The following is a 13231-nucleotide window of genomic DNA, read 5'->3' on the forward strand; positions in this document are numbered from 1 at the left end:
CACTCTCAGCAGTGGACACCTTTTTCCAGAAGTCACCAGGTGTCTTCAGCTGGTGAAGAAAGTGCTTTAGGATATTACTGCCTAAGAGGAGGTCTTCAATCTAGCCTTCAACCACCAATGAATGCATGGCGACACTATAGCCGTACACCTCTTATCTCCAGCTCACAAACTCCCAAAGGACTCGTCTTCGACCCACCACAACCAACCAAAACCGCCTCTGTAGGACTCAATTAAGAGCTTCTCAACACTATCGCATGCAACAGCTCAGGTAAGACACTAGAGCTCAGGGTACAGGCCATCGACCCACTGTGAAGCATAGCTCTCACTTCCACTTTGCCTCCTATTAACACTTTGACATAAAATAAATCATCATAATGAGAGAGTCTCTGTGTGTTCCCATAAAACCTCACTTTGTTCCTATTCCCTTTTTGGAACTGACGGTTAGACAGTTGTGGCCTCTGCTCCAGCACACGCTCCAGCATTGCAAGGATATGGTCCATCGGCTCAGCAGAGCCCTGAGTAGCCTGGGCTGGGGAAGGCACCGGGTTAGGTGGTACAGTGGCGTGTCTAACAGCAGGCATGGTGGGAGGCGTTACAGCAACAACCTCTTGCTTCAATGTTTTGATGACTGGGGCCACCTTAGATGAGTGTGAGTACCTCTGCTCCCTCCTGTATTTGTCCAGCGTCTCGTGAACATCTGCAGCGGTCCACCGCTGTAATAGCTTGCAGCTTAAAGATAAGCGACAGTTCAGCATCAGGGCAATATCTGAGGAACATGACTGAGCTCACGAGATAGGTCTAAAACACTCTTATTCTGTCTCTTCAAACAGTCCTCAGCAACCTCCATTGCCCTGTTCAGTCTGAGCCAACAGTCGAATGGCTGTTCCCGTCAGAGGTATCAGAGGTAACGTGGCATAAAAGTCAGCGAGGGGCATGCTTGAGAAAGCAGTGTCACAGAAATGTTTCAGTATGTCAAAGACAGGACTTGGGCAAGTGCCATGCTCTACCAACTGAGCCACATTATCAAATCACATCACAAACCACTTGATGTCTCAATGTTCTCAATTACTGTATTGTGCATCGTTTTTCTTCATGGTGATGGAAAGTCTACACGTACAAACCTAGATGACCAGCCTATGTACAATACAGTAACATAAGGATGGTAAATTAATACTGCACAAAAAGTGGATGTTTTCCATTCAATTTTATGTGGCTGTTTTGTGTCTTTGCCCATAACTTTGCATCTTTTGATGAAAATATTTGAGGACAGAATTGTATTCTTTCTGATTCCATTAGAATGACAATCGCAGAGAAAGGGACAGGGCAACACATCTTAGAATTCCAACTATTGAATCCTGCATAATACTGTTCTTAATTATACAACAACATTTTGGGCCAAAGCGGAGATGCTGATTATTTTTTTATTGCCAGCGGTACAGATGTCTATATCAGTTCGCTAATACTAGTAAAGGCCCAGTGCACTACTTTTGTTTTATGAATATACATTTTTTATTCAGATTTATCAGGGGGTGTTGCAGCACCCTTAGCAGCCCTACTTCCCGTGGCTATAGCTTGCATTGTACTTTCCTAAGATTTTACTTTTCTATACTGTATAGCTGTATAGCTGTGTACAAAACCAAAATAACCTTATTTTTTTGCATTTAAAAATCTGTCAATGGTATAGAAAGTCTTCCAATGGTATACATAATTGATAGAACTGCAATACATAACTCAGATATGCTCTGAATCTACACAGAGAGCGGAATTGGTTTGTATTCCACCTAAAAGTTATTCTAGGTCAAATCTAAAAAACTATTTATTTGAATCAATGTTTCTCTGGAGACATAATATTAAGTTATAAATATCCTCAGAGGGTGGGGAGGGACCTGTGTCAGTGATCTCGACCAGATAGAGATCACCTGCAGAGATGTAGTACTTTGGTCACTCGCATATGATTATTACTGGTTATTGTTGGTATGACCTTGTACAGAAGTACATACACTGCTGGTCAAAAGTTTTAGAATGATTACTCGGTCAAAGGGTTTTTCTTTTTCATTTGACTATTTTCTACATTGTAGAATAATAGTGATGACATCAAATCTATGAAATAACACATATAGAATCATGAGGTAACCAAAAAAGTGTTAAACAAATATATTAAATATATTTTATTTTTGAGATTCTTCAAATAGCCACCCTTCGCCTTGATTAAATATTTCTACTGTAAATGTTATATACAGTGCATTCAGGAAGTATTCAGACCCTTTGACTTTTTCCTCATTTAGTTACGTTAAAGCCTTATTCTAAAATTGATTAAATTATTATTTTTTCCTCATCAATCTACACACAATAACCCATAATGACAAGGCGAAAGCAGCTTTTTAGAATTTTTGCTAATTTATTACAAATAAAAACCTTATTTACATAAGTATTCAGACCCTTTGCTATGAGACTCAAAATTGAGCTCAGGTGCATCCTGTTTCCATTGATAATCCTTGAAATGTTTCTACAACTTTATTGGAGTCTACCTGTGGTAAATTAAATTGATTGGACATGATTTGGAAAGGCACACACCTGTCTATATAAGGTCTCACAGTTGACAGTGAATGTCAGAGCAAAAACCAAGCCATGAGGTCGAAAGAATTGTCCGTAGAGCGCTGAGACAAGATTGTGTTGAGGCACAGATCTGGGGAAGGGTACCAACAAATGTCTGAAGGTCCCCAAGAACAAGGTGGCCTCCGTCATTCTTGAATAGAAGATGTTAGGAACTACCAAGACTCTTCCTACAGCTGGCTGCCCAGACAAACTGAGCAATCGGGGAGAAGGGCCTTGGTCAGGGAGGTGACCAAGAACCCGATGGTCACTCTGACAGAGCTCCAGAGTTCCTCTGTTGAGATGGAGGAACCTTCTAGAAGGACAACCATCCCTGCAGCACTCACCAATCAGGCCTTTATGGTAGAGTGGCCAGATGGAAGCCTCTCCTCAGTAAAAGGCACATGACAGCCCACTTGGCATTTATCAAAAGGAACCTAAAGACTCTCAGACCATGAGAAACAAGATTCTCTGGTGTGATGAAACCAATATTGAACTCTTTTGCTTGAATGCCAAACGTCACATCTGGAGGAAACCTGGCACCATCCCTACGGTGAAGCATGATGGTGGCAGCATCATGCTGTGGGGATGTTTTTCAGCGGCAGGGACTGGGAGACTAGTCAGGATCGAGGGAAAGATGAACGGAGCAAAGTACAGAGAGATCCTTAATGAAAACCTTCTCCAGAGCGCTCAGGACAGACTGGGGAGAAGAGTCACCTTCCATCAGGACAACGACCCTAAGCACACAGCCAAGACAATGCAGGAGTGGCTTCGGGATAAGTCTCTGAATGTCCTTGAGTGGCTCAGCCAGAGCCAGGACTTGAACCCGATCGAACATCTCTGGAGAGACATGAAAACAGCTGTGCAGCGACGCTCCCCATCCAACCTGACAGAGCTTGAGAGGATCTGCAGAGAAGAATGGGAAACTCCCCAAATACAGGTGGCCAAGCTTGTAGCGTCATACCCAAGAAGACTCGAGCCTGTAATCACTGCCAAAGGTGCTTCAACAACGTACTGAGTAAAGCGTCTGAACACTTATGCAAAGGGGATATTTCAGATTTTATAAATTTATAAATTACTGAAATCATGAAAACCTGTTTTGCTTTGTCATTTTCGGATATTGTGTGTAGATTGATGAGGGAATTTATTTTTAAAATACATTTTAGAATAAGGCTGTAACATAACAAAATATGGAAAAAGTAGAGCAGTCTGAATACTTTCCGAATGCACTGTTTGCATTGAACCCATCTTCTTGGATAGATTCAATAAGTGTTGAGTGTGAGAGAGAAAGAGGCTTTCTCTGGCAGACTATCAGCTGTGTGTAGCCTTGTCCTCTTTGCCTCGGTGTGGATGATTTCTCTGTAGTCCAGGATTACCCCAGGGATTAGCAGCCCTGCCGGGCGGCACACTGGCAGCTTCCATCGATGGGAGAGATGACAGTTTCCATCATCATGTAGTCCCAACTCCAAATCTCCGGTACACTGTGGCTTAAAATGAATCAACATCAGATTACATGGGCAGGACGGCAGGGGGAGAAGGAGTCACCCATCACAAACACAGTACAGATTAAGAAGTTGAACAAGCTCTCTCCTCAGCTCTCAGGGTGTGTACAACTAGACTAGAGGATGGGGACTGTCTTCTTATGGCCCAGTTTGGGTTAGTTCACAATCACATAGCTATAAGAAACCCCTACTGCAAGAGTAAAGGGTGAGTAAAATAAAACATGCTCGAATAAATATATAAGACTCATAATCGTCTTCATATTCTGTATTGATGGATCCACTCAGTATTTTTGATATATGAGTTTGCCCAAAACAATACAGCCAAGGTAGACACCCCTCTCTGTAGTCAGTGACAATGATAGTTAATGTGTCTAGTCTCTGACATTGACACGAAAATGAGTTTCAACACTTGAACAAGGTGCGTGGGAAGGCACTCCCCAACATCAGCTACCTCCATCTGTCAAATAGAATAATGATATACTGTACATTGAAAACACATTGTTTCCCTTGACATCCACATCTATCAGCAGCTTATGGATACTATTCTATTCCCACTCTGGCAGAGCTCTGCTGCTATAGCTTTGACATCCATCAATGACAACAGAACCCAACTAAGTTGTATTTCCTGAGGCACTGCTGTTCTCGCAAAGTTTTTTTCTCCAGTGTTGCTTTTTTCTTATGCAAGGATATGAGGTTGACCATGCGCTAGGATTTTAACAAGGAGTAGGCTTACGAAGTAGATGTGTTTTTTCTTGCCCAGAGTGAGGCTTTCATTTGAAAGGTGATGATAATAAGACCACGAAACTGTACAGGTATTTTCAAAGCAATAAACAGGACAAAAAAACTTAAGGGCAAACTGAACTTAATCAAATAAATTGAGCTCTATCAAAAGAAAACCCAGGCTACAATAATACCTGAACACCCGGCAGCATGCCAACCTTACCCTGACACACACACACACTCTCTCTCTCTAAGATATGACAGCACACATCTCAATTAAGTTGTGAAACCATTAGCATGTAAATCTCGGTGGGGCAAACAAAAACAAAAATTGGAGGATGCATGCCAGCAAAGCTACAACACAACACTAAAAAATACATTAATTGTACTATAACGGTGACAAATGGTGCCCACAAACTGTTAGGGCCTACATAAAGCTGTCCCAACAGCAGTCCCAACACCTTACCACTGCTACAACTGAATATCAGCGGAGCCTTGTCTAGCAGCGAAACAGTTCATTCAGCCTCATTTACTTCCTTTAAAAAAAACATAGCTGATATGGCTGACTTGCTTAAACAAATGTGGTTTCTACCGACAATTGAGATTTACAAACTATGGCATAAAGGGACTACGAGCGGATAAGAGGCAATCCGTAATTTCGATGAAGACATTAATGAGCGAGCTGTCACATGGAATGAGGCTGGAGCGACGAAGCAGGTACGGGGAGTCAAACATTTAATACGGAACGGACATGGAATGAGACAGGAACAGCGTCAGCAAACAGGTAACACAAACAAAAGACAATTAATGCAGCAGCGGGGAACAGAGCAAGGGAACTGACAAATATAGGGGAGAAAATAAACAGATGATGAGTGAGTCCAATATCGCTGATGCGCGTGACAAGGGAAGGCAGGTGTGCGTAGTAGATGATAGGAGTGAGTGATGCGTAGTAGATTATAGGGGGGGCAGACGTGACACGAGCTAGGACGGACGTAGTCAATATAGCTATTTGTTCAGCACTTTTGAAATGTACAGCGAGAGAATTCAGAACATGGGCCATTCTTACAACGTTCTCTCTGTACACCAAGTCAGAACCGTAGGATAAATAAAGGGGCATGTAAGCAGATGATGAAAGCTCTTATAATATTCAACGATTATATTTCTCTAAAACTGGTTATAGGCTACATGTGCACCATCAAGTCAGAACAGGAAAATAGACCAAATTATCAGGGTGAGGCACATGGGCTACTAACAGATTACTACACAACATACACTTAGTATTACTTTCTTAGTTACAGTATACATAGCTCCCTGGCATATTACATAATTTATGCAGAAGCATACAAGACATTATTGGACTCACCTTGTTGTGCTGTGCTCACTTGAACAGGAAGGTGGTGCGGCGGTCCTTCGTGGGAAAATGTTGTCATCAAAGTTTGGCATTCTCTGAATTTATGGTGCTTTCAAAACAACTGGGAACTCTGAAAAAAAACAAGGTTGAATAATGATGACGTCAGTGATCTTCGGGTCGTAGCTCTGAGTACCCAATTTACAATTCCGAGTTGGATGACCATTCAAAATGTATTTTCCCAGTCAGAACTCGTTTTTTCCCATGAGTTCCCAGTTGTCAGATTTCTCAGTTCTGAGTTAACAGTTGTTTTGAGCACGGCAGAAATAATGCTCGATTGACAGCATGGACAATGTTAAATGTGTATAATTTTAAGCTTGGAAAAGAGACCCTTCAATCCAGAATTGGGACCACACATCCACTCCACTGAATAGCAGGCTAGAGATTGCTTTGCAATGCTTGCAGTTAGCCACTGATTCCTTCCAAACCACTCATTGCTGAATTTGCGATTTCCAACTTGTTGTGAAATGTTTATGTTCAACGGCCGATGAGCACCGATATGTTTTATCTATAATTTCTCTTCATATGAGGATTGAAAAGGATTATCCACTAGATTGCCGACGTGATTCTTGATCATGACTGCTTGTCTAGCTTGCTAGCTAAGATTTTGAAAGTATGATGTTGACATGATCAGTCCAATCAAAGCTACGGTAGATATTTCGTGATTTGACGTCCTTATATCTGTGGCCAATGACCTTGAGCCTTCTTGGATGGTCACTTCTAATGTAAATCTATGGCAGCACGCAAGGGGGCTTGAACTTTCTAGCTGTAGATTTTGCAGTGAAGTAGTGACCCCATGAGTGACAGAACACTGAGCCAATCACTGCGCGAATAGAGAAGATCACCTACCCCTACACTCTGTATTTTCTGCTGGCTGCCCTTCCAGCACAGAAAGCACTGAGCTAGGCTGAAATACCTGCATTTTGGAGCTGCCTTATTCAAGAAAGCAAAGAAGAGACCATGTTTTTATGCGGCTTTATTAACTCAATATAATTGTTTTTACATTGTTTGCAAACTGATATGTGACACGTATTATTTCACAAAATAACATGCAAAACAGGCAAATAAAAACACATAATTTTAAATGTTTTGCTAAACAGATGGGTCTCTGTCTCTGTTTCTTTAGCTTAACCTTCACAATGTAATAGATAAACATGATCACATTTTCTGATCATCAAATTAACCAAAATAAGGAGTTATTTTAACGGGAGACACACAACAGTAGGTTCCGGCGCCAAACCAATTACTGACGTGCCTAACTCAAACTTTTAACATTTTTATTTTCTCTTTTACATTTGATTCTATCAACACATCCATAAAACAAATAAATGTTATTCTCATCCTAAACCATGTACCGTTTGTCATGTATGGTCATTTATAATAGGCTTTAGATTAAGTGACGGAGGACATAGGACAATCGTCACAAAGGGTCATCTCATTTTCATTTTTTTTCATAGAAAATGTGCGATGTGCTAGGAACACAAGCATTTTGCTACACCCACAATAACATCTGCTAAAAATGTGTGTGTGACCAATACAATTTGATTTGATTTTTGTCAGTGCGTGTGTATTTGTTAGTGGTTGTCTGTTTTCAGAAGCTGAGAGTTTGTGAGAGTTGTGCGTAGTTATCTTGTACTCCATGGTGCAGCTTTAGGTAAATAGAGGATCTAAATGACCCTACGGCACCACAGCACTACAGCAGCAGAGCCCAGGTACTATACCATCATACCACCACCACACAGTTTATCACAGAGCTGCAGCGAGGGGAGAGGTGTAGCTCAATGTAGCTTGTGGCATCTTCCCCCTGACTCTCTATCCGTGAAGTCTAGTACACAATTAATTAAGCGTGACCATAGAGAGTCTGTTAGCTATTGCCATAGTGGAGCACCTCAACCCCAACCCAATTCCTGAATAAATATGAAGTGTGTGTGTGTGTTCCCTGGCATCTGCTTTGGATGCTTGACTTGAACAAGCCCCTCACTGCTCACAGGGTGCTCCAATACAGGGGAGTACAGCTGCAAGCGACAGCAGTTACAGCAGTGTTGAAAACATCAGTACCTCTTGCTGCAAGAGCTTGCCAGAGTAGGGAAGATTAATCATTCCATGAGAGGTACGGAGTGCTTTTGAAGCTTTGTTCACTTTGTTACATATCCTAATCCAATATCTGCACACCCCGAGCACAATGTTTGTTGGGTTAACCCACAGTCTAAAACTGTTGCCAAAGCTTTAGGAGAATATCAACATTACTGTGGTTGACACAAATATTTAACTTCCATGCAGTATGCCATAGACCTGTCTTACTCTTGACAACTTCTAGAGTTCTCTGTATTCTAATGAAATGACAACCCTTTAGACAATGAGCTCCAAACACTGATAATTGCTGATGTAACTGACTGCAAGGAATATAGGCATGTAAAATACTCCAAATCCACCAACATACAGTGGACTACTCTTAAAATTCCTCATCTATAGCCAACAGGGGGCACTAGAATTCCACCACTATAGCATTAACAGTAGGCGTTCACAACAGCATGGTTTAGCCTCATTTACCTCATGCATTTACAGATGAGCCAATCAGAGATGGAGAGCATCATGTCCACCATGTCCATCACATTCGTATTGCCCCACTTAAAAAAGTTTAGGAAAGTTATGGCAATATGTCATGATATATCCCACCCAGATTCAAAACTGGACAGGAAGGAAAATCTCCCCCTAAAATAATTGAACAAATAATTGGAGAAAAGTTACATTTTTAAAGAGCACCCTCTACTCTAAAACCTACAATGGGATATTGTCAAAACTCCAAATAAGTAATTTATGTTCTGGTCTAACAGGCTATAGTCGACTGGTCAGTGTAATTAGCAGCATGTACAGTAGTCAGGCTATTTGTGTACATCATCCGCAGTCCATCTATCTCCTCATCATGGATGTGGAATCCCAAATTATCAGGGTTTTGTTTTTAATTTACAGATGCTGTTAAATCCTGTCGCCACCGCATAGGACGTGCTCTGACCGGATGACATGATGCCTTTAGTGCCCCAAGGATTGTGCACAAGGCAGTCGATGATCTGTGAATCTCACTGTACATTGCAGCGGCATCCCGACGATGGTCAAAGTTGGGTAGACGTCTGAGTCTGGGAGCGGATGCAAAGACTTCAAAATGAATCAGATGGAGTTTCTCTATCAAATAATCGCATTCAATACGGCGGGATAAAGTTAAAAAGAAAAACAAAGAAGAAACTACGTTGATCGCAATCTGATCAAGGACTTGGACAGGACGTCTCCAAACTCGTTACGCAGAACTTTTCCAAATTTGAGACCGTATCTGATAGCTCAATGCATAGTTTATGTGACACACGGAGTGCACACGACAAGGCTGTATTCTTCTTACAGGTGTGATTTTGTAGGCTACCCTAGGCATGTTCACTTCCTGGGTAGAAATGAATGAAGTATACCATTATTCACTTTGTTGAAACTCCGAGCCTGGGAATTTACATGTAATAAAGTGACAGTTGGATGCCAAAATGAGTGTTTACTCTCATATCTGGAGGATTTTACAGATATTCCTAGCGACGATTGTCACAATTGTCACGCAAGGTATGTACCATACAAAAAAGGGTTTACAATCAGCCTGAGTGACTGTCTGCATATTCTATTCTATTTGTATGTTTTTGTTTGGTACATATTTAATTGCAGACTCTTTATGGTGTTGAAATAGTATAAATGATTATTTAGGTTTATTTGTATTCCATTAGATAATGTGTAACAAACGAGTATATTATATGATCAAGGAGCTGATATGAGATAGACAGTATACCCGTGTGGTTAAAAATGTATTTAACTTTTATAGTTTCCTCTGAAATGTTATGCCGTACTTTTATGAATACAATATGCACACTGCCATCAGTCAATTGGCTTTGCAACATAGTTACAGACTGCAATTTCACCATGATAACTGGTTATTGTGGTCAACTGCCCTTATATGACACAAAAATTTGGCCAGTGAATAAGACAATGGCTTGAAATGAGTGTGCCTAGTCCAGTTTAGGTGCCACTCAGTTTTGTGAGAATACTGGTATACAGGTACAGTAGGCCAAGTAGATCCACCTTAGTCTAATTACTCCAAAGTGCATGTTAACACTAATCGATCTTATTAAGTCTTGATTTTTACTTAGAGTTTATGTTATTGAGGGTTAGTGCTGATGTAACTTGCATTTAGATTAGCAAACCTTTAAAGGATGAGAATGTTTTTGATTATGTACTGTGTACCAGTACTTTATGGAACATTTGGCACTGTCATTAGGTTATGAAATGGACACACATATTCCAAATGTAAAAAAAAATCTTTAAAAAAATCCTTAGTTTAGTCTCAGTGTGCAGCAGAGCTGAAAAGGAGTTTCAGTGCATATTAGCAGAAGTCCAGAACACATTATTGTACTCATTCACATCACCTCAGTAATGAAATGGACAGGACCCTGTGGACTTTGATTAAAAACCCAGCAAATATTCCACATCACAAAGGCATTTGCTGAAAAGCTTTTAACTGCCTCAAAGACAGCTATTTCCAGACGATGTGGCCTTCCTGAATTATAATAAACAGACTGGATAAAGAGGACAAAAAGGGAGAAATCCTGATAAAACCAGCTTTAAGAGTCTCATTGGATATAGCAATCCCTACCAATCCCCACACAGGCCTAAGCATCTCCCTCCCTTCCTCTCCCTTTCTGTACACATATGATCAGTGCTCTATCACGTTTCTATCTTTATGTAGCGGTTGCAGGGACATAGGGTCTTTTCAACAAGTAAACCATTGCTATTAGGAGAGCTTTCTCCCTAAAATACTTAGGTAATGCCTGACTTTTCCTCTGGGGAGAGGACACAGCCAATATGGAAGTAAACAACGTCTTGACCTAAAATTACAGACTCTATTCAACACTTCAAGTGGAATAAGTGAGACATCTGTGTCATGTCTCTGTCATGCCATTTGAAGTCGGATCACGTACAGGCTGTTCTTCACAAATATAAACATTCATTATAGCACATTATAATGCATGGAGTTAAACTGTTACTGTTCTTTCAAAACACCATGCAGCATAGGCCAGGTATGTTTGGTTTGTGGTCCTCTTAAATCTGTGGGTTCCATCAAGACAAACTCAAGTTGAATAGCTTGTCAGAGCGTGATAGATAATTCTGTATTAAAAGAGACATTGACATGTATACTTGTTGGTCTCAATATAATGCTGCTGAAAATAGCATAGAATGACAGCATGGGTAATCTTTTGTTTCCTAGTAACAACAAATAGCCTACTGTAATTGCACAGTAGCCTACAGTAAGTACAGAGCTTATACTCTTAAGTGAGCAATCCTGTGCTGTCCAGACATTGGTCAGCTGGCAGCTTTACCACTACTGGGAACAATGCCAAGCAGACCTACATACACGTATAACCATGCCATTAATTAGCTTTTGCCTCAGTCTCCTCACTTTTCTAGCGGCCTTAATTGTTTGACTGTGTCCAGTGATCCTAATGGTACTGTAACCATGTTGTTACCCCCAACTTTAGAACATCGGGCCTAATGTAGTCTTGTCCTTCTCCCTGTTCCTTGTGTTCTAATGCCTTGATTATTTTCTGTATCTAACAGGCCAACAAGTAGTGACTTATTCTGAGAAAAGGTACCTGAAGATTATGTTTAAAGGTCGCCTCAGTCTTGTTTAATCAGATCTGAAAATCTCTCTCCCTCTCCCTCGTTTCATTTCTAATATACTATATATAAATTGCTTAATGCAATTGCAGTTTCATATTCTCAAGAAATATAGCCTATCCTATTGTACAAATGTAACCTATACACAGATGTTTTCATTTGGAATCTACTGTAGAATTTGTAACATAGATTTGATTAACAGCATATTATGTTGTGCTCAGCATATGGATTCGGTTGTGCATTGGATGTCTCATAGTAGCGTGGGGAATGCAAAATGGGTCAACTTTGAGCAATTTTTATCTCCTAAATGTTTTGGCATTCAGGTCCAAAAAGTAACTTTCTGATCACTTCTACCATGGGCAAACATATGGTAGAGGGTTTCGTTCAAATAAAAAAGGGGTGTAGTCAAAAAGTGATTGAAATGATTTAGAATGATCCAAGAGGGAAAACAACAATGTCAATGGAGACAAGTGAATTTCTGCAGACCAGAATAGATATTGTTCTTCTGGACAGGAAAATAGAAAAGTCAAAGATGTCAGTCTCCAAGTTGGGGGATTGGAGCAGCTATGTGCTGAAACAGCTGGTGGAGGAATTTGGCTCCTTCTTTATCAGCTGGATGCAAATCGTTTATCATGGCGAGAGAGGAAATACAGTACATACGCACAACATATACTGTAGCTTCCCTACACAGTGGAGAATCAGTGAATATTGTCTCAGCAAATGCTACTGTTACCATACAGTATATACTCACTAGTGCATTATTTGCATTGAGCACAATTAGATTTCAGAGCTAACTCAAGTGTTCGTAAATACATTGGGGAGCACAGATGACCAGTCAAACCCAGCTTGAGAAAGATATAATAGCATGTGATATGTGTTGCCACAGTTGCAGCACATCTCCCTCCTGCAGAGATGCCAAAGCAGAAAAGGCCCAGTGAGTGTTTATTCACAGTGGTGGGAAATACTGCCAGCTCTGGTATTAAACAGCACATCTGTCAATGGCCACTGGTGGAGCTAAGGGGGAGGCAGCCCCTGCCCCAGCCCAGGAAGATGATTGAGATACTGTACATGTCTGTGTGAGAAAAACAACACCATCCATTTGTGTTTCTCTTTGGGGGTCACTCCGTAGACTTGTCTCCGTTGTGACACACAAACTGTTTCCCTGACTGTGTAAAGCTCTCCAACCACTGCACAGGTGTCTGCTTGGTGATAAAAGCAGGTCGAAGGAGGGATGATGTAGAGACCTGTCACATGCCACAGACCGTGAGGGACAAGACTTAGACTTAGTTTACAAAAAGCTCCAAGCCCT

At 40.9% G+C, this 13231-nt stretch overlaps 1 protein-coding gene across 1 annotated transcript in view; it reads left to right on the forward strand.

Annotated features, from left to right (window-relative positions):
* Positions 1-8825: 8825 nt before the first annotated feature.
* The window catches only part of LOC129853490 (transmembrane protein 132D-like), a 51825-nt gene continuing 47419 nt past the window's right edge, over positions 8826-13231 (forward strand). Inside the window, exon 1 of the mRNA XM_055919595.1 lies at positions 8826-9819. Within this exon, the coding sequence (XP_055775570.1) occupies positions 9747-9819 (73 nt within the window). The 5' untranslated portion in view covers positions 8826-9746. The remainder of the gene's footprint in view (positions 9820-13231) is intronic.

The sequence above is a fragment of the Salvelinus fontinalis genome, chromosome 4 (genome assembly GCF_029448725.1).
Source record: "Salvelinus fontinalis isolate EN_2023a chromosome 4, ASM2944872v1, whole genome shotgun sequence".
Classification (NCBI taxonomy): domain Eukaryota; kingdom Metazoa; phylum Chordata; class Actinopteri; order Salmoniformes; family Salmonidae; genus Salvelinus; species Salvelinus fontinalis.